At 44.4% G+C, this 22,885-nt stretch overlaps 1 protein-coding gene across 23 annotated transcripts in view; it reads right to left on the bottom strand.

The window, feature by feature from the left end:
• Positions 1-3,139: 3,139 nt before the first annotated feature.
• Positions 3,140-22,885, bottom strand: part of nfasca (neurofascin homolog (chicken) a) — a 42,922-nt gene continuing 23,176 nt past the window's right edge. For 5 of the 23 annotated variants that reach the window (XM_049733022.2, XM_068652451.1, XM_049733024.2 and 2 more), the window contains 24 exons: positions 22,628-22,812; positions 22,429-22,560; positions 22,164-22,307; positions 21,645-21,756; positions 21,410-21,576; positions 21,183-21,330; positions 20,796-20,920; positions 20,198-20,242; positions 19,789-19,890; positions 19,500-19,697; positions 19,340-19,410; positions 19,053-19,275; positions 18,860-18,975; positions 18,490-18,700; positions 18,208-18,330; positions 17,481-17,654; positions 16,659-16,685; positions 14,755-14,979; positions 14,121-14,258; positions 12,287-12,436; positions 10,770-10,898; positions 9,451-9,520; positions 8,509-8,526; positions 3,140-6,973 (listed from right to left, as the gene is read on the bottom strand). In XM_049733022.2, the coding sequence (XP_049588979.1) occupies positions 6,745-6,973; positions 8,509-8,526; positions 9,451-9,520; positions 10,770-10,898; positions 12,287-12,436; positions 14,121-14,258; positions 14,755-14,979; positions 16,659-16,685; positions 17,481-17,654; positions 18,208-18,330; positions 18,490-18,700; positions 18,860-18,975; positions 19,053-19,275; positions 19,340-19,410; positions 19,500-19,697; positions 19,789-19,890; positions 20,198-20,242; positions 20,796-20,920; positions 21,183-21,330; positions 21,410-21,576; positions 21,645-21,756; positions 22,164-22,307; positions 22,429-22,560; positions 22,628-22,812 (3,262 nt within the window). In that variant the 3' untranslated portion in view covers positions 3,140-6,744. Of the gene's footprint in view, positions 6,974-7,667; positions 8,527-8,877; positions 9,077-9,450; positions 9,521-9,895; positions 9,948-10,769; positions 10,899-12,286; positions 12,437-14,120; positions 14,259-14,754; positions 14,980-16,658; positions 16,686-17,480; positions 17,655-18,207; positions 18,331-18,489; positions 18,701-18,859; positions 18,976-19,052; positions 19,276-19,339; positions 19,411-19,499; positions 19,698-19,788; positions 19,891-20,197; positions 20,243-20,795; positions 20,921-21,182; positions 21,331-21,409; positions 21,577-21,644; positions 21,757-22,163; positions 22,308-22,428; positions 22,561-22,627; positions 22,813-22,885 lie in introns of those variants that run through there. The other 18 variants (XM_049733023.2, XM_049733041.1, XM_049733039.2 and 15 more) reach the window with 16 other exon arrangements.

Consider the following 22,885-nt stretch of genomic DNA (forward strand, 5'->3'; position numbering starts at 1 on the left):
CATGTTTCGGCGGTTTCTTCCGCCTTCCTCAGAGTCTTCCGCCTTCGCTGATGAAGGCGGAAGAAACCGCTAAAACATGTCAGGTAATGCGCCTAAAATAATTTGTTTGATATAAAAGAAACCAGTGAAGTGATTAAAAAGGAAAAACAAGATGAACTTAGTACAACTAGACAGACAGACAGACAGACAGACAGACAGACAGACAGACAGACAGACAGACAGACAGAAACCACGACAACCTAGACACATACGTACAAAGTAACACGGCTGGGGACGAGACGTGACAGAGATGACCCGAGATGACCTTGTCTGGTCATATTGTGCATTGATGAAGGCTGAGAGAGCTGTGTCACATCCAGATAGATGGCCTGCTGCATGTGTAACCGGACTCAATGTTGCCAGTCTGCTCAATCTTCCGAGGGACTGTCACAAAGCGGTAGAGAGAGACAATGACTGTCTGATTGGCTGCTTCAGTCTTCATTTGGATGTGGGGTTTGCATGCTTTCCAATAATGTGCATGGCAGGTTCATTGGAAATGGAATAAAGCACCATTGGAAACCCAAAGTGACTGCAAACATGAGAAAATATAATGTGAATGGTGAATAAAGATCACTTTAGAGCTGAAATGCCAATTAAAAAAAGATGTGCTTGTTTTCGCTTCCACGCCCTGCTGAGCTTGCGTTCTCCTCCACCACATCCGTCGTGTGTCAGATAGACAGAGCAGAAACAGGACTATTCCCTTGTGTCTGGCTAAAGTATCCATTCAGTGAGGCGCATCTAATCATGCGGCACTGCAAGCATGGAGCGCTGGAAAACAAGCCCAGAGCTTTAGCTTATCGCTCCAAAAAAAACCAGGAGAATGAGCTCCATCATAAACGAGATGCTTAAGGAAGTTGGATATCGATCGATCGTGTATACAGTAGATTTAGTTTCCACAACAGCGGTCCCCAACATTTTTAAGCACCAACGACCGGATTCTTGTCAGACAATAGAATCACGGACCAGCTGTTAAGACAACGAAATAAAATGATCTAACCGGCATAAAAGCAAAAGTATTATGGTAGGAAAGGAGACGCAGGAGGTGTGTCGCAAAAGACTTGACTGAAAAGGAGGAATAGAAAGAACAACAACGGAAGTGCGTGGCTATTTACTGTTACCTAGTATTTCAAAGCAATGACCAAGCAGGACACCGCAAACAATAGTCTGTGACTGTCCAACTAGTTTTAGTTTGGGGGAAGGAAAAAAAAGAAAGAAATACGAATGTCATTTTCAAACGTTTCGTACATTATTAAACCATTTTGTCGCCATTTCATCCAAATACATGTGGAACAAATGAAGTTATCCTTAGTTATAGCCACTATTTATCATTAGCGACAGGCCAAAAGACGACAGATTTGAATGGAGAGACTCATGTGAGGCCTGACCACAAACACACACAAATATTGCGGTGCAAGAATCAATGAGACAATGTCCTTGTCAAGAAATATAGCTAATCATCTGAGTGTGAGGAGGCTATGCGAGTTTGCAAAGCCCCCACTTCCCTTGGGGATTCTACCCTGACTCTTAAATGAGCTGCTCCGCCGCATATGCACATTAGCCAGATGCCAGCAGCAGAGATCCATTAGCTCATGTCACATTGACACCACCCACCCCCGGCAGGGCGGGCGGGCGGGCAGGCGGGCAGGCAGGCAGGCAGGCAGGCAGGCAGGCAGGCAGCAAGGCAGGCAGGCAGCCACGTAGGCAGGCAGCCACGCAGGCAGGCAGCCACACAGGCAGGCAGCCACACAGGCAGGCAGCCACACAGGCAGGCAGCCACGCAGGCAGGCATGATTTGTCCAGTAGCTTCCCTGCCCCCAAGCACCCTTTGCAACCCTAAGCCATCTCCTTTCCACTGTCTTCTTCAGTCTCCAAATTCCCTGAACCAGCAGCAATCAATATGAATGCAGTTTCAAAGACAGTGGCAAATGCTTTTAGGACATGCAAAGATTTCCAAGCATTATCCAATGTCAATAGTCATCAAAAAGCACAACATAAGCACATTTGCATGCTGTGTCAGTCATTTGTATTCTTTTGATAATGAGAATATTTGGGTGGAAGAGAGGAGGATACGGCACATAGGCATCCACAATGGATGGGATGCCACGGCGAGGTGAAAAACATTATTTGACATCGTTTTTTCTTATTCAACCTTTTCAGGATGAGCAGTAGGAGCGGCCACCGGGGCCCGACCGAGTAGAAGTCTTCATGTCTGCAACCAAAGATCTTAAGACGCATGAATAATTTAGTCTTCCGAGATTGAGAGTACTTTGAAGCCCCTCCTCCAGGTCTGCCCGGACAGTAGAAACCATGACAAATGCTTTTGTGCGAGACATTGGATTTTGCTTCATTGACTACTCAACATAACAAATGACAGACGGTTTGGGGGGGGGTCGAGTTCGGCTTTCCTCACACCAGACAAGGAAGGGAATAAATGTAATGGACATTTCAAACTAATTGGCTACTCCAGCTAATTGACACAGATGAAGATTAATACATGTTTCTGTCACGTTGAAAGAAAAACAACTGACTAAGACAGCAAATAAAAATACAATCTATGACCACTTCAGTGCTAATAAAAAATCCTTTTAATTATGTGCGTGTGTGTGTGTGTGCGTGTGTGTATTGATGCTCTACACTTATTCACCATCCTAGTTTTTATCACTGCTATCACTGTTCATTACTGTTTTGTGGGTGGGTGTTGCGTGAAGCAACAGCAACCAGCTATTGGATGGTGTCATGAAAGGGGGGGTGAGGAGGTGGAATTTGACTATTTCATGAGAAATGAGATCACCATTGAGCCAAAGGTAATATAGAATCTATCATAACAGTGGAAAGTTTAAAATCGCTTGTAATGGCCATTTGAAAGAAAACAAACAAAAGAAAGAAATATAGAACAAAGAATAAGCTTATTACCAGAGTTGTTCAGTCTGTAACGCCAACAATTTGAAGTGCATCTATAAAAAAAGACGAGTGCCACTGCCACCTACTGTAAAGGATGTGTAACTACACTTCATACTAATAAAATAAAAATATATAGCATGCAACACACACACACTTATTTGGAATGAACGACTTGGACAAAAGACCAGAAGTCAGAAGGTAGAGAAAAGAATATAGCTTTACTATAAAGAGGGCTTGGCTAGCAGAAGTTGCAACATCGCATCATACACGCACGCGTACATGGTGACTACATGTTTGACTTCTTTAAATTTTTATTATTAAGTCGATGTTTCTTTCAAAAGCCGTTAATTGCATGTCAAAACAAGATTTGGACTCAGTGCTCCGAAGAGCATCATCAAAAAGATAATTCATTGCAGAAAAGCCAAAGAGGCTGAAAACAATGACGTTGCAAATGTTCTATTGTTCGCAGAAATGAAGTAAAGCACAGTGGACAATGGCACATTGACCCCCCCCCATGAGAGAGAGAGAGAGAGAGAGACAGAGAGAGCGAGAAAGAAAGAGACACTGCAGGAAAGGAAAATGAGCGCAACTAAATGACAAAGAAAAGTCAGAATGGATGATTGTTTCTCTCTTGCCAGTTGCCTTTCTATGAGCTATGGTTGTGACTATTTCCTTTTCTCAGTAAGCTGCTGAAGTATTTGCACTTTGAATCGGAGCCAGGGCTTTCATTCCGAGCTCAGGACGATGGCAATCAGTGTTTTTGTTCCAAGGATGACATCATTCATTATTTCAAATTGGACCAGTCCTGCACTCTGCGGGATTTTGAGTTTCTAATCACTACTGCTACCTGAAGCCCCCCCTAGCAAAAAATGGAATTGAACACGCCTTTCTTTGCGTGAATGCTTTTGCTTTCTCAGAGAAACACGCCAACGCGCTTGATGCGAGCTCAGGAAATTCAAACCTAATTCCAGTCTGAAAAACGTTTGTCTTGCAAAAATACCCATTGTGAACAGCTAAAGCGCTAATCTGCTATTCATAAGACAGAAATGGTCATTGTATGACATTTGATGGTGAAATCCGGTAGAGTGAATAAGTGAGAATAATTCCATCATGCGTCTGCTTCACCCTGCAGCCCATTTATTTATCAGTGATATAGTGAAAAGGAGTGCGCTAAATATTTACTTTGCAAGTCGACTTGGTGTGAACTTTTCTTCTGTTTGGGCCACTACAATTTCAGGTTAGCTTATGCAATGGGAATAAGAGTGGCACTGAAAAGGAAATGAGTTTGAGCAAAATGCATGGTTGAACAACAGTTACGTATGAAGTCCAAAGCCCCAATGAACAGCACATTACTACAAAGTCAAAGCAACGAGTGAGATGAAGTGGGCCGTGAATTTGGTTCCACAGTGCAAACGTTAGTCAAAGCTACATAACATTTTCAAATGAGTGAGGCTTATCTGTTTGTTGGATAGAGCAGAATTTGGGGCTTAAACATTTCAATATTTACAACAGGCGGTTTTGTTTTCGGGATGCTAATGTACATAATACGTAGTATGTGACAGATAAATTGCAAACAGCATTTTGTTTTGATGCGGACGGACATAAATGTGAATCATAAGAGTAATACAAGATGGGTACAAGAAAAGCTTTTCTCATGTACGACAACACAATTCGTATTGAACATGTTACACTTACGTACGTGTTATAATGAACAAGAAGTTATTTTGCAAACATTTGGGCTACTGGTCACATAAAACAACAAAGGGGTCAAAAATGTTTGTGTCACATTTATTAGATACGTGATTACCTATTGGTATGAATGAATTAACAGGATCCACATAAAGCAATAAATACAATATCAAATAAATCTGTCAGATAAAATATGAACTCCAGTCGTGAACTGAAGTCAAATGGAAATCGATTGGATCTATTAGCACTACTTCTCTTGTGCTCAATTGAATTGTGCTGGACTGAATGAATGCAAAAAGTCAAGCAGTGGCGTCAGAATTAGAATTGCAGGCAGGCAGGCAGGCAGGCATACGTACATACATACAGTGCGTTTCTTCCTTCCAAAAAGAGCACCGTAACATTTCCACGTTATGTGACCAATGGAAGGTTTTCTCATGCTATACGTTTTGAAAACTTCAATGCGCAAAAGTGTCGACAAAGCCAATTTTGACCGAAGAGAGCGACGACGCGATACTATTCCTCTTCCGTCGACTCTTGCAATTATGATCAGCAACAGCATCGTTGTACACTCACGATGCTACTCGTGGTGTGTTTGCAAATTGGAAAGAAGAAGAAAAAGCATTCCGGTTTGCCTTGGTATGTGTACTACTATGGTTCTGTGGCTACTTCAATGTAGCAGCGTCTGCTCCAAACTCAGCACTTCCAACTATTCAACGGGCCCAGCCCAGCACAGCAATGAACAAAGAATGCTTCGTTCTGTTTGGGGAATGATACTACTATGTAAACATTGCCGTGTTGCTTGAAACGAAACGCAAGCAAGAGTGAGGAAGAAGCAATGGCGAGCATACGGCTGCATTTTTGCCCTACAATGAAACTGCATGCGTGCATGACTTCATCTTTTTGGGGAATTTATTGGAGCTAAAAACAAATGGGCAACTTTGCTGCTGTCACCAATAAGAAAATATTTTTGAAAAAGTAGTAGGCTATAATATAGAATATCTATTCACTCTATTATGAGATTATGATGCTAAATAGATGTTGCAGTGTTGGTATAAAATGTGTGAAATAAAATGTGAATAAAAACCAATGGTCATCATCATGTAGTATACTACACCTTACTATACCGCATCCATCAGTCAGCTTGCAGCAGCTTTTTGTCTTCTGGTGTTCCTCGAGCAAAAGTAACTCTTTGACGCCTTCCAAACGTTTCTTCTGTTGAGCTACTCCCGTGCTACAAAACGAGTTGTTTTTGTACAAATGGGACACATTAGCAACGTACACTGTCAGAGCTGCTATAGCAGATATGGCTTTTTTCTTCACGCGGTTACCATATTGGACATCTGCACTCTGAGGTAAGAAAAGCAATTCTACCACAGTGTAAAAGGCAAAGTGATTAGAAGCATGTGTCATATACCCTGCAGCTGGGATCAAAAACAACACGTGCAGATATCAAGCAATGTGAAGTGGCATGCTAGTAGTGCATAGCGAGATAGATGGATGGACGGACGGACGGACGGACGGACGGACGGACGGACGGACGGACGGATGGACGGGGCGCTAAATTGTGTACAGCATTCATTAAGATTGAATGAGACATCTACCAGCGGTGGAAAATTCCAATCTTTCTTTGTGTATATGTATCAATATGATAAACATATCTGCTAGCATCCTGCCGAGTTTGACGCTTGTAGGCTGATATGCCGTTGAACCTAGTACTCATGGGGAAAAAAAAAAAAAAAAAAAAAAAGCGCTTTTGAAGGCCGCTGAAAGCTACCCCGAAGGCACACTCAAGTCTGTGTGGAGAAAGGGCAGCCAGCCAGCCAGCCAGCCAGCCAGCCAGCCAGCCAGCCAGCCAGCCAGCCAGCCAGCCAGCCAGCCAGCCAGCCAGCCAGCCAGCCAGCCAGCCAGCCAGCCAGCCAGCCAGCCACCCAGCCAGCCAGCCAGCCAGGCTGGCTGAGCACAAAAGCAAACCGACCACATTTCTTCTCCAAGTTGTGGAAATGGAAAATAAAGGCATGAGCTGATAGCTCACAGTCGCATATACTACGTATTCATATGGAGTCTTCCTTCACCTGTGCGCTAGGCCGTGTGAGCGAGTGAGTCTAAAAGGTTGCACTACGCCAGGGAGTAGATGGCATTGACAGGCGAGGTGGCTTCCGAGCTTTCGTTGCCTTCAGTCTCGTCCTTGTCCTTCTTTACCGTGTACTGGCCGATGAAAGAGCCGTCCTCGTTGAACTGCCCGTCGCCGCCTTCTCCGTAGTCCACCAGGCTGTCGTCGCTCTCCTTCACGTTGCCCTCCAGTGATGTTTGGCTACCTTGAAGAGGCTTGTTGTCCTCGTCGCTGCTGCAAGTCAAAGAGAAGCAGGCGATTATTTTTCTCTTTCCATGGTCTTTTAACACTTCACTTTCAAGGAGGCAGCGAGGCCAGGCCAGGCCAGGCCAGGCCAGGCCAGGCCAGGCCAGGCCAGGCCAGGCCACGGAAATCTCATATACAGCTCATTAATATGAACACGGTCGGTTCTGAATCGTTTTTCGACATGCACGCTTGTGCAAGTATTACCTTAAAAATAGTCTTGTTAGTTTTAAAGACTAAATACAGCTACAGCTCGATTTTACGCGGAATTGCGCTAACCCCAAAAGAGAATCTTGAGAGAAAGTCTTGGTTTTTGAGAAAGGCATGTTTTAGGCAGCCGAAGGGCTCCTTTGTCACGTTAATTTACGTCAGGCATGTTGTTGGGCAGCTAAGGGGTCCGTTCGCCCACGTCAGTGTAAATGCTCCCCCCTACTTCCAGGTCTGTTGACATTCATATTAAAAGAGATTTTACGACAAAAATAAATTGGGGTCCGTGACCAAACTGTGTTAGAAAGTCGCGTAGAATGGAAGCGCGTAAAATTGAGCTTCAGCTGTACACGGATAATGAATGAATCACAAATGTGAAAAAAGTAACCACAAAACAAAAAATACACGCACGCACGCACGCACGCACGCACTGTATTCAGGATGAAAAATTGTGTGATCTAGAGATTTTCATATTTACCCTTTATGAATACAGCATATACTGTCATCCACTGACTTTGGCCAGGAGGCAAGATACAATGTGGTCGCTAGTCAGTCAAAATCCCATTCACACTGACAGGGATTTCCATGATTCAATTCATTTGCCATGCATAATTTTGGAATGTAAGGGGGAACCGGAGGACAACCCATGCAAGCACGGGAAGAACATGCAAATTCCACACAGAAAGGTCTGGGACAAACCCAGAAACTTTGACTGGATGGAGACGTGCTGACAACATGCTCTCTCTCTCTCTCTCGCTCTCTCTCGCTCTCGCTCTCTCTCTCTCTCTGTCTCTCTCTCTGTGTCACTCTCTCTTTGTGGGGGAGGGACTTCCAAATAAAATATTGACATCTGGCTCTCCCTCTGATCTTGTCAGTTTGCATGTTATACTTTTAAATAGCAACCAATAGCAGAAAATATTCCTTGACAGGAAACACAATTCCGCAAATACAGACCACCGAGCTCAATCCAAGCGACTAGGGATTATACACTCCACTCCACTCCACTCCACGACTAATGCTGATGCAACTAAAAGAGCAAAGGTGAGAAATATCACAAAGTCGATGGAAATATAACATAGGTGGTGACGTATTACAATATACATGGACTCCATCGCGTAAAAGACGAGAGTCAAGAGTTGAGCTTGTGGCAACGAAAGCTTCTCTTGTCTTGCCTGCTCAAAAGAGCAATAACAAGGAAGGACGGCGGGCGGCACTGATCAGAAAGCAAACGATGCTTTCTTGAGTCTGTCAAATGTTAGTCACCCCAAATCCTGGACATGCAGAGTGCCAGGAAAGATGCCTTGGCATAACCAAAGTACCTGTTCTTGTTTTGGTTCCTGTCAGGCAGTGATGAGTCATTTCAGCATATGTGAGAGACAAGTTGTGATGCGAGGGCAAGAAAGGAGTAAAGAGTTAACGTGAACGGAGGAAAGAGCAAACACATGGGGGATGGACGGATGGATGAAGAGGCACGACCACAGAATTGGCGTCAAAAAGGTTGCCCACAGCAATGCAGCCCATTGGAAGGAATGAGGAACCTCCATTTAGTCACCTGCCTCTGCAGGCTTCCATAGCATTAGCTTCCCAGCAAAAGTGAGATAGATGTATTACTTCAAAAGCAAAAAGGCAGTCAAAGTACTCATTTACGTAAATAACTTTTGGAGATTTGATGCATTATGAAACAAATATGACTAGATCAAGTTTTATAAATTGGTTTATGCTACATTGTGTTGATTATTACAGTCGGTAGTCTAAATCATGTAGAATTAAAAAATAGGCAAGGCAATGTAAGTATAGTTAGCATGCAACGTCAAAGACATTTTAGACAAATTGTGGGCATTAGTCATTGTTCTTTTAGAAGAATGATGCCTCAGCAATCAGTGGAACCTGAAAGGAGCAAAAGACAACATGATACATTTCATACATACATATGGTCCAATTCAAATAGCTTCAGATCTACACTTTTTAAGTCTCCAGTTTGGGGGGTGGGGGGAACTAGGTCACAAAAAGTTTCAGAACCACCGCTGAACAAAAGTTCATGAACTCGTTCATATTCTGGGAAGTGAACGCAACGCATTTTTGAAATTGTGAACGCGCTCATTTGAAGGCACTTCCTTTTGCTTGAAGCCTTTCCAGGTTTTGCTCTTCTTCGACTTCAAAACAAAAACCATTTATATTGCGTAGTGCTGTATTGCATTGTACATGTTTGTTTTACGAGGGAAAGTCCATGAGTGAATGTGAGCAGATTTGCTACCACTTACTGGTATTCAAAGGATCCGTCCGGGTCTTTGTGATCGACAGAGTCCAAAGGAAGATCTTTTTTCTCTCGAACTGAAAAAAAAAGCACAAACGTGTGTTAGGCCACAAAAATATTTAGCGACATGCTTTTTTGACCATTTCAAAGCTTCTTATTTGGTTTGATGAATAAACTTGTGCGTGAAGGTCATTTTATTCAAACCTAAAATAATCCAACATTACTTTGCCAGCTGTTGAAATGTACAGATACATTTAGTATTGCTGCCATTATTTGGTCCTGGTTCAGTAAATAAAGTCCTTTCAAGGGTCATGTTGTTGTTGTTGTTGTTTTAAATTGCTTTTCTAGTATCTCAATCAGCTCAAGAAGTACATATGTTAGTTGAAAAGTTTCCATAGAACAGCAGCCGCAGCCGCAGCCGCAGCCGCAGCCGCAGCCGCAGCAGCACCTACCTAGACCACTTGGCAAACCAGTCATGCAAGCGCCATCTAGACATTATAGAAACTGCAAAACATTACAGTTACCTACAAAGACTTCAACTTGATTTCAAACTATAAATGTTTCATGAAATGTTTTCATTGTTAATTGTGTCACTCCAACCATGGTTAATTGTACAGTAGCTGTGAAGCGTATTCATGTGTTAATAAATAATTGAATCAAACCATTTTTAACTTTTGAATTTTGAAACAGAACATAGTACTTTGATGATACTGATTCAAACAATGTCATGCTATTTAGAAGCTATATTTCAACTTTTGCAATTGAATTTGAACATACTGTATCTCTGAATAGTAACAACAGCTTGCCAAAATCCAATGTTTGTATTCAAAGATGCAAGTATGGCAGAATGATCAAATCTTATTCTGTCAACTGCAGCTAAATTGATTTGGATCAGCGCATTTGCTATTACGATACTCAGCAGGGTTGATACAACTTTTGTTCATTCCTGAAGTGGGAATGAGCAAGTCATCCCAAAACATGCAGGCAGGCAGGCAGGCAGGCAAGCAAGGGAGATGCTTGTGAGGTGCTTGTGCAGCGTTTGTTTAGCCATTAGCAGTTGGCCGGTTTATTGTTCAAAGGCAATTCTTGCGGGAAGAGATTTGTGTCACAAATACACAAAAACATTTATCAAGTCTTTTTCAGATCCACAAATACTACATTTTTCAAAAATATTTGTGGATCCCAAAAAAACAACAAGGTGAAAATCACAAACGTATGTGTGGGTCTGAAAAAAGGTGTAGAAATGGAGGATGCATTTGCGCCAAGCATTTTGACACAAATCCCTCCCCTCCCTGTAGATTTTTGGCCTACTCCGTTAAGTCTGACCTGGATATTTGCCTCCACGACTCCGTTTGATGAAGCAGACGATGAGAAGGATCAGTATGATGAGGGCGATGGCGCACATCAAGCCGATGAACCAGCCTTGAGTTGCGATGTCCACCTGGTCAATATAGGCTGCCGCCCGCCGCACGCACGTACGCCAAGGGAGAAAAAGCAAGACAGTATCAGCTTTTCTTTCCAGCTTATAGTACGGCGCAATCGATTCAATTTAGGCTCGCCCTCACATTATTATTATTATTATTATTATTCTGATTCTGATTCAGGCACACAGAAAGATCTCAGTGGCCCTCTGAAGACAAGCGCTTGTGTACGAGCAATAATACGTAGCATAAGCCTACAGTAATATCTCGTGAAGTAAACACCTCATTTGTGGGACCTACGATACAGACCAAATCCAATAGGGAGAAAAATGTCACCCTATTGACAGAACACTGTTTCAAATCACTCGCTTGATTTGATGCGACAAATTCGCAATTGAATAACAGAACAGGAAACAAGGAAACCACCTTCCGTTAGTGAAATGTAACAGTCAAATCAAGTGCATTGACTGTGTCTGTGCTGAAGTTGACGTGTTCCAACTACAATGCTGTGAAAAAGTATTGGCCCTTTTCTCCAATTGCATCATTTCTACCACTTTACTGTTTAAGCTCATTGGACAAATATACCAAGTACAAGTCAAATGAAGCTTTTAGTTGGTGATTTGATTTGTTCAGGGGACAAAAAAAAAAAAAACATTTCAAGCTGCCTGGCCCAGTATGAAAAAGTACTACTTGCACGGATTGTTGAATTACAAATTAGCTGTGGCTAATGACATTTGTGGGGGTAGCCGAGTTTGTTTTTACTGATCAAACCCACGACCGATTACCTCCACACCAATAAATCAATCATTTGCACAGAACTTGCCGAAGGAAATGAAGCCAGCCCAAAAAGCTGAAACAAAATGTCACAATCCAAGGACATTTAAGAAGAAATGAAAAATAAAGTAGGTGACATGTAGACAAAGAGCCACAAAGCCATTTTTAAAACATTAAGACTCCAGTGAACCACAGAGAGAGCCATTATCCACAAATAGAGGGGGAAAAAATGAAATAAAAGTGACGCTTCTCAGGAGTAGCAAGCTAGCTATCGAGCTAGCTAGGGCGATCGATCGATCGATCGATCGATCGATCGGTCACGAGCACGGGCAAGCCAACTTCTGACTGGCTTAAGAACATCAAAATGAAGGTTTTGGAGTGGCATAGTCAAAGCCACGTACGCATCCAATTGAAAAGGCAGTTCATGCTCCAAAAGCCTCCAGAATTGAAATGATTCTGAAAGGAAGCTTTCCACAGAGATTCATTGGTAGCTATTGTTCCCCCAACCAGTTACAATGTTCAGGGGGCAAATAGCTTTTCACACAGGCTCAGGTATCTTTGATTCTTCTTCTTGATCACAATAAAAGAGAAGACTTCTTAGGTCAAGGGTCTGCCAATCAATCAATCCGATCCGATCAAAACCCTCACCTTGCTTGGTCTCAAAGGTGACAGATTTGCTGGTGACGTTGCTGAGTTCATGGGAGTAAACCCTCAGATGGTACTTGGCACCCGCCATCAAATCCGCCACTGTAATGGGGGGCTGTTGACTCACTGGTACAGTTTTCATTGTCTTGTCCCCTTGGAGACACAAGAAAGGGCCAATCATACTCTAGGGGGGGGGGGGGGGGGGGGGGGTCGTTGCATTTAACACTTACTACCAGGCTTTGAAAATCACCAAGCATCATCAACACTGATTTATTTATGACAGTACTACTTGAGGGATGTGCAGCAGCATCATCATCATCATCATCATTCAGGAGGATTCCCCTCTGGAATAGCATACATGCAAACCTCAGATGACTTGTTGCTGAAACTTCTCGTCAATGAGCCAGGAAGTGTGTGTCAGCAGGTGTTCAACCAAGCCTAAGCAATAAACATCTAAATCCATTTCTCCAAAGTGCCTCTTCTCATGGTTTCCAACAACAAAAAACAAGAAAGCAAAGCAAAGCAAAGCAAAGCATTGTTTGCAAGCCCTCAATGTAGTAGAACTTGCTCAATACTTGAGAAGAGAGTGGAAGGGAGAAGGCAGCACAAGATGGCCATGTCATGCTTCATGCTTTCAACCATTTCAAGGGTGAAGTCAAACAACGCAGTAGATCGAAGAATTGTTCCTTTCAATCGCAATCCATCGTGAAAGCAAAATGACACAAAGGAAAACATGCCACCATCCATGAATTCTTATTGTCAGGAGCAAGAAATGCACTCTTAGAGGAATATTCTTTCATTTGCTCACTCATAACTCATTCTTTAGCTTCAATTCCTTATTGTGTTACGTGTACAGTATACACGGTAAGTATAACGGATGCATTTTTTCACACGGCTGTCCACTGTGAAAATCATCACAGAAATACTACATAAGTGTGACGGCTGGAGGTTAGGGAGAAATTTGGTGTTGCCGCACCGCTTGTTCATTTCCATGCCATGCGCTGCAATTATTGGAGGCGCAAAAATGCTCAAGTGATATACAAGGTCTCCAAAACAAACTCAAGACACGGAATTTAGCAAGCCGACCCGCCCACCCGCTCCGCTCCGTCACACATCAAGATGAAGAGATTGGCCAAAAAGGGCCACTCCCGACTTTTAGCTCGCACCTTGACGCGTGGTGAATGATGGCTGGGCTGGGCTGGGCTGGGCTGGGCTGGGCAAGTCCATTAGATCGGTTGGACCCCCAGCCCCCCACAACCACTCTTCCTTGTGCTCCTCCTCCTCGCAATCTAACAGCATTAAGAATTCAAGCCGTGGCCGATGGACATGAAAAATACATGCGCTCGCTCGCTCGCTCGCTCACTCGCTCTTCTTCCATGCTCCATGGAAGATTGTCCAATTGGTACAAAGCAACGACAAGCTTTTGTATAGTGCCTCCTTTCATTTGTGATCTTACAGCCATGTGTATGTACGTACGTGCAAGGCTATCCAATAGCAACAGTCTTCCTGACAAAGAGCAAAACGTGCAAAATTTGGGATTTCCAAAAAAGCAAATGAGGGAAGGAAAAATGGCCCATCTCACTGCACAACATGATGAAAGCCAAAGATGGAGAGTCTAAAATAGAAAGGCATGCAGAGGCCGCCATCTTTTTTTTGTTTGTTTTATCTTTTTTTTCTTTTCCAAACATCAGGAAGATGACGTCTCATCTTTGAAGTATGAGCAACAACAAACAAGTGGGGTTAAATGATGCTGAGTTTTGGCAACCATCTGACTCTTATCAAGCTGTCAATTCAAGCTTTGAAGTGGATCAAGTTCGGGCTGGATCTGGATTCTTACTGTCCAGTGTGAACTCTAGCACAAACTCGCTGCTGCCGGCCGGGAAGTTGTGTCTCCAGCTGACGTTAGCGTAGTTACTGTTATGCTCCACCGTCACATTCCAGATCTCTCGCCCGTGGGCCACTGCGTAATGGGTGTCTGAGGTAAAGGGTCAAAGGTCAGTGGTGGCACGCATCCAAAAGCTCCCTTTGGCTGTGTGTGTGTGTGTGTGTGTGTGTGTGTGTGGGGGGGGGGGGGGGGGGGGGGGGGGGGGGGCTATTCGGTCCTATGCTACACACTTTTGTATAACAGGACCACTCCAATCTCGGAGTAAATCCTGATTTCATGGATTGAAAATTCACCCTAATGTCATCAAATTGCAGAGGATTTTTCAACCCATCAAACCAATTGCAACGTTTACTCCCGAGTTTGGAGTGGGGAAAAAGATCAGTGACACATTGGGGAGGTTTCCATTCATTCTTTTCAATTCACTTCACACACAGCATTGACAGTGGAACCTTTCAAGTCAAAGCCCTTTTGGGAAAACATCTTCAAACAAATCCAAATTAGTCCATCTACCCACAATGTTCAACTTGAGAGGTTCCACTGTTTGCGAAGGCCAAGTCGAAGAAAGCAAAGAAAACATCAAATGTACCCAACACATTCTTATCAATATTCTTGTTGATGACCAGCACAGACGGTAGTGTGGTAGGGTCTGCCTCAATGCTGGTAGTAGCAGTAGTACTAGCGGTGGTAGGAGTAGTGGCCGCTATCGTTGTAGACATTGGAAGAGTAGAAGGCGAGGTACTAATTGTTGTAGGAGTGGGGGGAGGAGGAGTAAGAGTGACCGCTGAAACCAAAGAGGCATCCGTAAGCTCAACTACAAGGGAAGAAGGAGCAGGGAAAGAACACAGTTAAAGACGCACAACATAACATGCAACATTCCACTTTGACAAATAAAGCAAAGCAAAGCAATACAAAACTACTTTCGGGTAAGGGCGCCTAATTTAGTACGGACAATCAGGTACCACTACCACCTAGTGGACAAACACAGATATTACATTCTTAGGCTGCAATATTTGAAGCCCAAACATTCAAGCCCATGACCACTTGTTCACAAGAATTGTGCATTTACAACCATACAAATGTTCACTTTGAGATGCCAATTATTGTTGGCTCTCGTGAACATAGATTGACACATAAAGAACGCATATAATATCGGATGATGATATTGAGCAAGTGGCCATAATGCTGCTCTGTCAAAACGTTTGTCTATTGACTGACTATGTACAAAAAGAAATATTTGAACAGGCGCGTGTAGACTTTTGAAATCCAATTCTGGTCAAGCGAGTGTCCGCAATTCTTGCGCTCAAAGCGTTCATCACGTTCACTCATACTGTACCTTGACGTTAAGCTCATCTCCAGCCACCAAAGCTTTCTGACTGATGCTCCCAAAGCAAAGCTGTCTTTTACGTGCATGCTTGCATCATCATCATCATCATCATCATCATCATCTTTTCCAAGCATGCTCAAAAGCAATGAAGACGTTGTCGTGTTTGGGAGCAGATGCAAAGCAGTCAGTTCGCTCAAATGTCCCACGGATGACGTGAATTGACGTGATGGAGAAGGATGGAAGAACCAAAGAGATCAAGCCAGTGAGAGACAGTCACGTCCACTGCTGAGATTCCATTACGTACTATTTGACCATTCTTTCCATTCCGAGCACACTCGCATTAGCGACATGCCTGTTATGAGCTGCGTTTAGTAACCAACCGTGTGAAAAGAGATGCGGCCGTAGCAATACAGCAAGCTTGTGCGCTAAGAGTGTACCATCAGGGATCACTTGCAAACTAGTCACAAACAAATCCAGGATACGGAATACCAATAGCAGCAATGAAGCCTCAAAGTTGTGTACAAATAGGAATGGGCTTTTCAATCCCTGATGGCAAAGAACACCAGCAAAGAGAAAGGAAAGGCAAATCAGAAGGCAGAGCCTGAGAGACATTCCAGATAAGAAAAAAAAAGAAAAAAACATCAACAGCAGCACAGTCCAAGTCTCGTGTTAATTCTTGCAATGTCATAACTAGTGACGACTTTGATACATAATGTCAAATGGAAGTCATCAAGATGAATCCACGACTTGACTACAGCTCTGTACACAAAGGTCTTTACTTGTATTCTGTTTTCTTAATTTGCAAGCATCAAACTCGCACCTCCAAAGGTTTGCTGTTAATTTCTTCTGCTGGGAAATCGGATCTTGCCAATTGCATATACTAACTATATCGTATTTCACTTCATTTATGGACGCATGATATTTGCATGAAAAGTGATGCGACAGCAAATGATGTTAAATACATGTAGGTGTTTTTTTTTTTAACTTCAAGCCCTGAACGTGTTGTGAAAGAAAGAAAGAAAAAAAAAAAAAAAGATTGTGGACTGCACTGCTGCTATGTGCTGAGATGAACAGCTCGAAAGTGAGACAGGGAGGGAGGGAGGGAGGGAGGGAGGATGGTGCTGGCTGGATGGGAACAGGCAGACGTGTTCTTCATTCGCTATTACCTAGACCTGTAGCATCAGTAAAGTTTTCTGTCAACACAAAGAAGGGACAATGAAGAGGGGACGGATGTTTGAAAGAGAAAAAAGAAGAAATATTTCCTCCCACTATAAAATCAGTCCCATTTGTTGGAATTACAAGCGGTGCGCTTCTTAAAAGAACACATTTCCCTTCATACTAGTAGGCAGTATGTATGTAAAAATGCAAATATCAATGACATCGGATTCCTTGAAAGAAAAAAAACAACAACAACAAAAACGCTTTAGGACCACTCGTATCATGCCATTAACGTAGATTAGACACAAGTGCACTTTGTAATCATCAATCTGTGCATATGATCTTTTTGTTACAGATCCGAGATGGCCGAGCTGAAGGAATATTCCGTCACGGGGACTGAATGTCCGTCCGCCTTCCATACGCTGCCCCTCTCCATAGGGCCTTAAAAGCTCGAACGGAGTTTTTTTCCCCCTAACCCTCATCTATGTATCTCCCTTACCTTTTTCACCTTCTCCTTTTTCCCCATCTATGAAAGTCGCTGAGCAGGGAGCCAGCCGCCAGGCATTGCTATTTGTCCCTGTTTCTTGGACAGGTTGTCAAGACGGCTTTTTTTTGTTTTGGTTTTACATACTGGGCCAATAAAGACAAATAGCCAAAATGGTTAGTTCTATGCAGGTATGAAGGCACTTTTTGCCACATATCATGGAGAAAGGGGAGCAAGAGAAGGTCTGGTCCAAAGAAAAGAAAGACTACTTCTTCCTGCTTTCCACCAGTGCTTGTGACTGAATCATGTCATTTCTTCAAGAGCAGCAGCTGGTTAGCAGACTAACCTTCGTTGCCAAAGAAGGGGGATTCTTCAGCAAAGACCTCGCCCGCTCCCACCTGGGTGAGCGCCGACAGGTAGAAATTGTAGCGGCTGGAGCGATCGGGAAGACGGAGCGTGAACTCCGTCACGTTTGGAAGGAAAGTCTCAACGCGAGGTCGGCCCTCTCTCGATCCGTTGGCTAAGAAAACAAATTGTAGAAATCCATCGGAAAAAATAACAAGCAAGTGAAAATCAATGTGCTCTGTGCTCCAGTACAATTAGAAATCAAAACAACTCAGGAAAGTGGCCTGGCTGGCTGGCTGGCGGAAAAACAGATGGCATAGTATTTTGGAGGCAACATTTTTGGAGACTGAAGAATGAGTACACCTGTCGGCAGGTGTCTATGGCTCATCAGGGCTTCTGGAAAGCCATTTCTCGATCGGCCAATGTTTCGCTCTTAGCAATGTTTGGCCGTGGAGCCCAATGTATCGAGCTCGTGACTGGGCAAATAGCCGCAAGGTGGTTTGTGGCGCCGCAAGGTGGCGCCGCAAGGTGGCGCCGCAAGGTGGTTTGTGGTGCCGCAAGGTGGTTTGTTCACCTCGCTCACCTTGTTGCCCGTTTAATTCATATTCCACTATTTGTTTTACATTTTGTATGCATCAGGAAAATGACACATGATTTTAAAGGTGCGATGAATACAAAGTGTACATTGACAAGAGAGAAAAAAAAAAAAAAAAAGCAAAGTGTTCAACCTGTTTGGTATTTGAGCTGGTATCCAATAAGGAGACCATTTGGCTCCAGAGGTTTGTCCCACTCCAGATGAATGGAATCCAAGCCTCTTCGCTTGATCCTGAAAAAACTGGGAGCGTCGGGCACTGCGCATCAACAAAAATGAGACAGCAGTTATCATCACAAAGATGCCGCAGTTACGGAACAGTAAAAAGACAGACGGACAGACAGACATACAGACAGACAGACAGACAGACAGACATTCATTCTCTTAGGATGATATCGTGTCCATTTCAAATGGTTACCTCCTTCCTTTGTGTTGAATTCAACCGTGTTGCTGGGCGGACCTTGGTAACCATTGTTGGCCACAACCATAAACATCTTGTAGCGCGAAAAGGGCACCAGGTCGCTGAGGATGCCCGACGGCTCGGCCACGGTGGTGTAGAAACCTTTGGTCTTGTTCTCCTTGCTGAACGCCAAAGCGGGCACGTGACTGGCCTCACGCCAATAGTGCAGCTAGAAGATGGAACACAGAAAGTTGCCACAGAAAGAAAGAAAGAAAGAAAGAAAGAAAGAAAGAAAGAAAGAAAGAAAGAAAGAAAGAAAGAAAGAAAGAAAGAAAGAAAGAAAGAAAGAAAGAAAGAAAGAAAGAAAGGATCCACGCAAGCGTCTCACTCTATACTCCTTGAGTTCTCCTCGGACCGACTCCGGCTTGACGGGCTTCCAGTGGACATTTGCTTTGGTGCTGTCCACCTTAGAAACGCGCAGCTCGGTCGGAGCGCCGGTGGGCCCTGAAAACAGAAAGTCAATTAGAAAAAAAAAAACAAACACCAGGTCTACGGAAAGCCAAGCACGTCAACTATCTTACTGTCTTCTCCCGAGTATCCAATGACCACATTGGACTCTGGTCCTGCTCCAAGATCATTCCTGGCCTGGATTTTCATTTCATAGGCGACATAGGTTTGTGTGTTGTGGACAACATGTTTGGTCCCCGTTGTGGTCACATTGCTCCACTCGGCATCGGAATCTTTGCGTCTCCACCACACGGCGTAGTGCAAATTAGGGCCGTTCTTCTCCAGATCGAGCAGGGGCTGAACAAAATGACAGGAACGTAAGCTACGTAGCTATTCCTCCATCACAATGCCCACCACTTACCTCCCAAGTGATCTCCATGTTGTCTTTCTGTGAGCCCCAGCCTCGGAGGCCTCTGGGTACAACGTCAGGAGCTTGATGTAAAATCAAAGGATCGTGGCGTCAAACAATGACACATACGTACGTAATAGGTGCAGGAAGTCATCAGGATGCTGCTACTCACCAGCGCTACTGGTTTGGTATTTGGGCGAGGGTCTGCTGGCCGCACTCCGGCCCACCTGGTTGATGGCAATAACTCGGAACTGGTAGTTGACAAAGGGAGCCAGCTGCAGAATGACCGAGTTGAGGTCCCCGGGGTAGGTGGCCAGGTCCTGCCATCTTCCTGGCTCCCAGCGGTCTTCCACAAACTGGACCAAAAACTCTACCGTGCGTGTGCAAACATTTCCTGCCTTTTAAAACCTCCTATCTTTGTTTTTTTTTTTTATTTGTGTGCACGTTTGTAGCATAGTGACCTGTGACGGGACTTCTGTGGTCATTTCCAGGGATCCAGGTGAGGCGAACACTCCGGGCTGCCGGATCTGACAGCTCCAGATCCATAGGAGGGTCGGGGAGGTCTGCAAGGAAACAAGATCTTAAAGCACATTACACAGGTATGCTAGATTTACGTACGTGATGTATCAGCTGATTTGAACAAAGTTGGTGCGCGTTGTAACAAGAAGCAAAATGGCTGTCAAAGTATTTCACCAATTAACAACTATTGTATTGTGTGAGGGAACTGAGTTGAACATGGGCATGCTTAGTAAAAGAAAAAAGTATGGAACACCAGAAGTTGAAAAAAAGTTCATTTGAAGTATTTGTAATCATTAGAGAGGCAGATGCGCAATGAGCGAAAAGAAACACAAGACCTAAATTGTATGTTACCTGGAGGCAAGGCACTAGAAAGTGAGGGGTTGAGGGAGGCTTCTTCTGTAAGGTCAAGGACCAGGAAATGGGTGGAGTGGTTAGAGTTTGCAAAGGAGTCCCACCGCTCATGAAGAACGCAAGTGCACACACAGTAAATGTCAATCGCGTTAGACACATTTGACACTTTTGAATTGATTTGAAATGATTGCCAGGAATGGGATTGCACTATTGGACCCAAACAAGCACCACGTGTGCGTGCGCGTGTGTGTGTGTGTGCGTGTGTTTTAATAGTATATCTCCTGCAAATATATCCCGCATGGGACTATAGAGCAACCATCAATGCAAATGTGTCAAATGTTTAAAAGCAGGATTTCAATTGGACTAGAATACAACAACATTTCTCGATTAATTCGCCATGTTAGGTGCAGTGAAAAGAAACATACAATGTAATTAGTGTGTAAGATTAGTAGCATCATGCACGATATGCATGCAAGTCCCTGCGTGCGTGTCGGTCTGTCTTCTTGCTATTCTGCACGCGGAGCTTTTACTGGAGTGTCGCGTCCGAAACGGAAGCTAAACGCCGTCCGTCCGCTGTCCAGTAGGCGCGCGTGCGTACCTAACACAGTGAGACGAGCCGAGGCCGAGTCGCGGTCAATCTCGGTTTCAACAGTACACGTGTAAGTTCCTTCGTCCCCCTCGTTGACGTTCGGGACGGTCAGCGATTCCTCGTCTTTCCTCAGCCTGGTAGACGAGCGATAACACACAACATAGCATACCGGATGATGCTACAATAGTAACATGAAACATTTTCAGGACCTAATGGTCCAAAAAAATCCAAAGGAGAAAGTAAAGCTAGATGGAAAATGAAGACCTAAATACAAGATTTTCCCAACCTGTGGCCAATTGCTGCTTGATAGTACAAGAGACGCACAACGACTGACTATGCTTTGAAGAATGAGTGACGTGTCATCCGTGACATTTTTTCTCTCTCTCTCTCGCTTACCTCCATCCCAGATGGATGGGCTTGTCATCCTTGGTCCAAGTCACAGTGGCAGCCAGGCTGGGATCAGATTTGACTTTGCAGTCGAAACGAGCCGTGGAGCCCCTGATGGCCGACTGGTGTTCAGGGGCCCCGACGATACGGCTGGGCTCTAAGGAACAGTCAGTCATTTGGTTTGATGCCTCCAAAAGGCACAAGCTACTATGGCTTTTGCACGCCTTGTGTCTGACCTTTGACCTCCAGGCGGACCTGGTTTTCAGCCATGCCCAGAATGCTGCTGGCCACGCAGGTGTAGGTGCCCTCGTCCTGCGCTCTGGCACGTTGGATCTCCAGGCTGCCGTTGATATAAGCGCGGTAATGTCCGCCGTCTAGGCCGCTGCCTTGTCCGTTCTTAAACCTGCCATGAACGTTACTGGACGTGAACACGACGTTGGGTTCAGAATGCCACTTTTTCCGCACGCTTACCAGCGTAAATCTGGAATCGGGGAACCGAAAAAGGGGCAGTCCAGAAAGGTGCGGTTGTTCTCGATGACTTTGATGAGTTGATTTTTTGGCCCAAGTATCCTTGGACGCATATCTGGAGAGAGAAATGATTCCCAAAGTTCCCAATCCAATCGCACATTTAAAAGAAAAAGCATTTGTCTGGAGAAAAGAAACTGTTGGTACATCTTTCCCCACCCACTGAATGTAATTCTTTCTCTCTTTCTTTCTTCCTTTCTTTCTTTCTCTTTCTTTCTTTCTTTCTTTCTTTCTTTCTTTCTTTCTTTCTTTCTTTCTTTCTTTCTTTCTTTCTTTCTTTCTTTCTTTCTTTCTTTCTTTCTTTCTTTCTTTCTCAACATCATCGTTTGCGCAAAGACTCCCGAGGCCACCCAAGAGCATCAGCTCACCCGCATGAGGACGCACGCCACCTTTTTTACGGTGACAAGCGCTCAAACAACGAAAGCGGGCAAACAAAGGCCTCCGCTTTTAAAATGGCCATCTCACCGATGACACTGACAAAGGCATTTGCCAGAAGATAACCGTGCTGGTTGGAGGCGTTGCATTGGTAGACCGCGCTGCTTCCCATCTGCACCGAGCGGAAGATGATGGTGTCGCCCATGAGTTGGCGACTCGGGTCAGGCAAAGAGCCTGACGACGGGGCAAAGAGAAAGCCATTGTTATCAAAGGTCATACGGAGTACGTACGTATGTATCGGCTTACAATTAGTCAATTGGATGGCCATATTTTCAATTGGCCAGAGGCTACTCACTGTTTATGGGAATGCCGTTAACCAGCCATCGGATGCTGGGTTTGGGGTTGCCGTTGGCCCGACACACCAGGCGGCCATTGGCTTCTGGAGCTAGCACCAAGTTTGTCGGTTTGTCCAGCCAGTAAGGAGCCGCTGTGGAACCCAAAGGCACGTCAGCAAGCAGTTCCTCTTGCAGATACTAACAGCTGGCCGCTCTCACCTTTCACTTGAACAAAAATGGAGTGGCGGACGCCCCCTAAATGATTGGTGGCCATGCAGACGTATTCCCCCGTGTCCTCCTCTGACACGGGCACAATCTTCATGGTCTTGTTGTAATTCTCAAACTTGACCTTCTGCGCCGGCAGATCGCCGCCCTTCTTGAACCATTTGATAGTCGGCGTGGGGCTGCGGGTCGACACGCGCGCGCACGCGTCAACGCACGGGAACGACATGTCTTGTATGTAGTATTGTGCGTGCG

Source organism: Syngnathus scovelli, chromosome 11 (assembly GCF_024217435.2).
Source record: "Syngnathus scovelli strain Florida chromosome 11, RoL_Ssco_1.2, whole genome shotgun sequence".
NCBI lineage: Eukaryota > Metazoa > Chordata > Actinopteri > Syngnathiformes > Syngnathidae > Syngnathus > Syngnathus scovelli.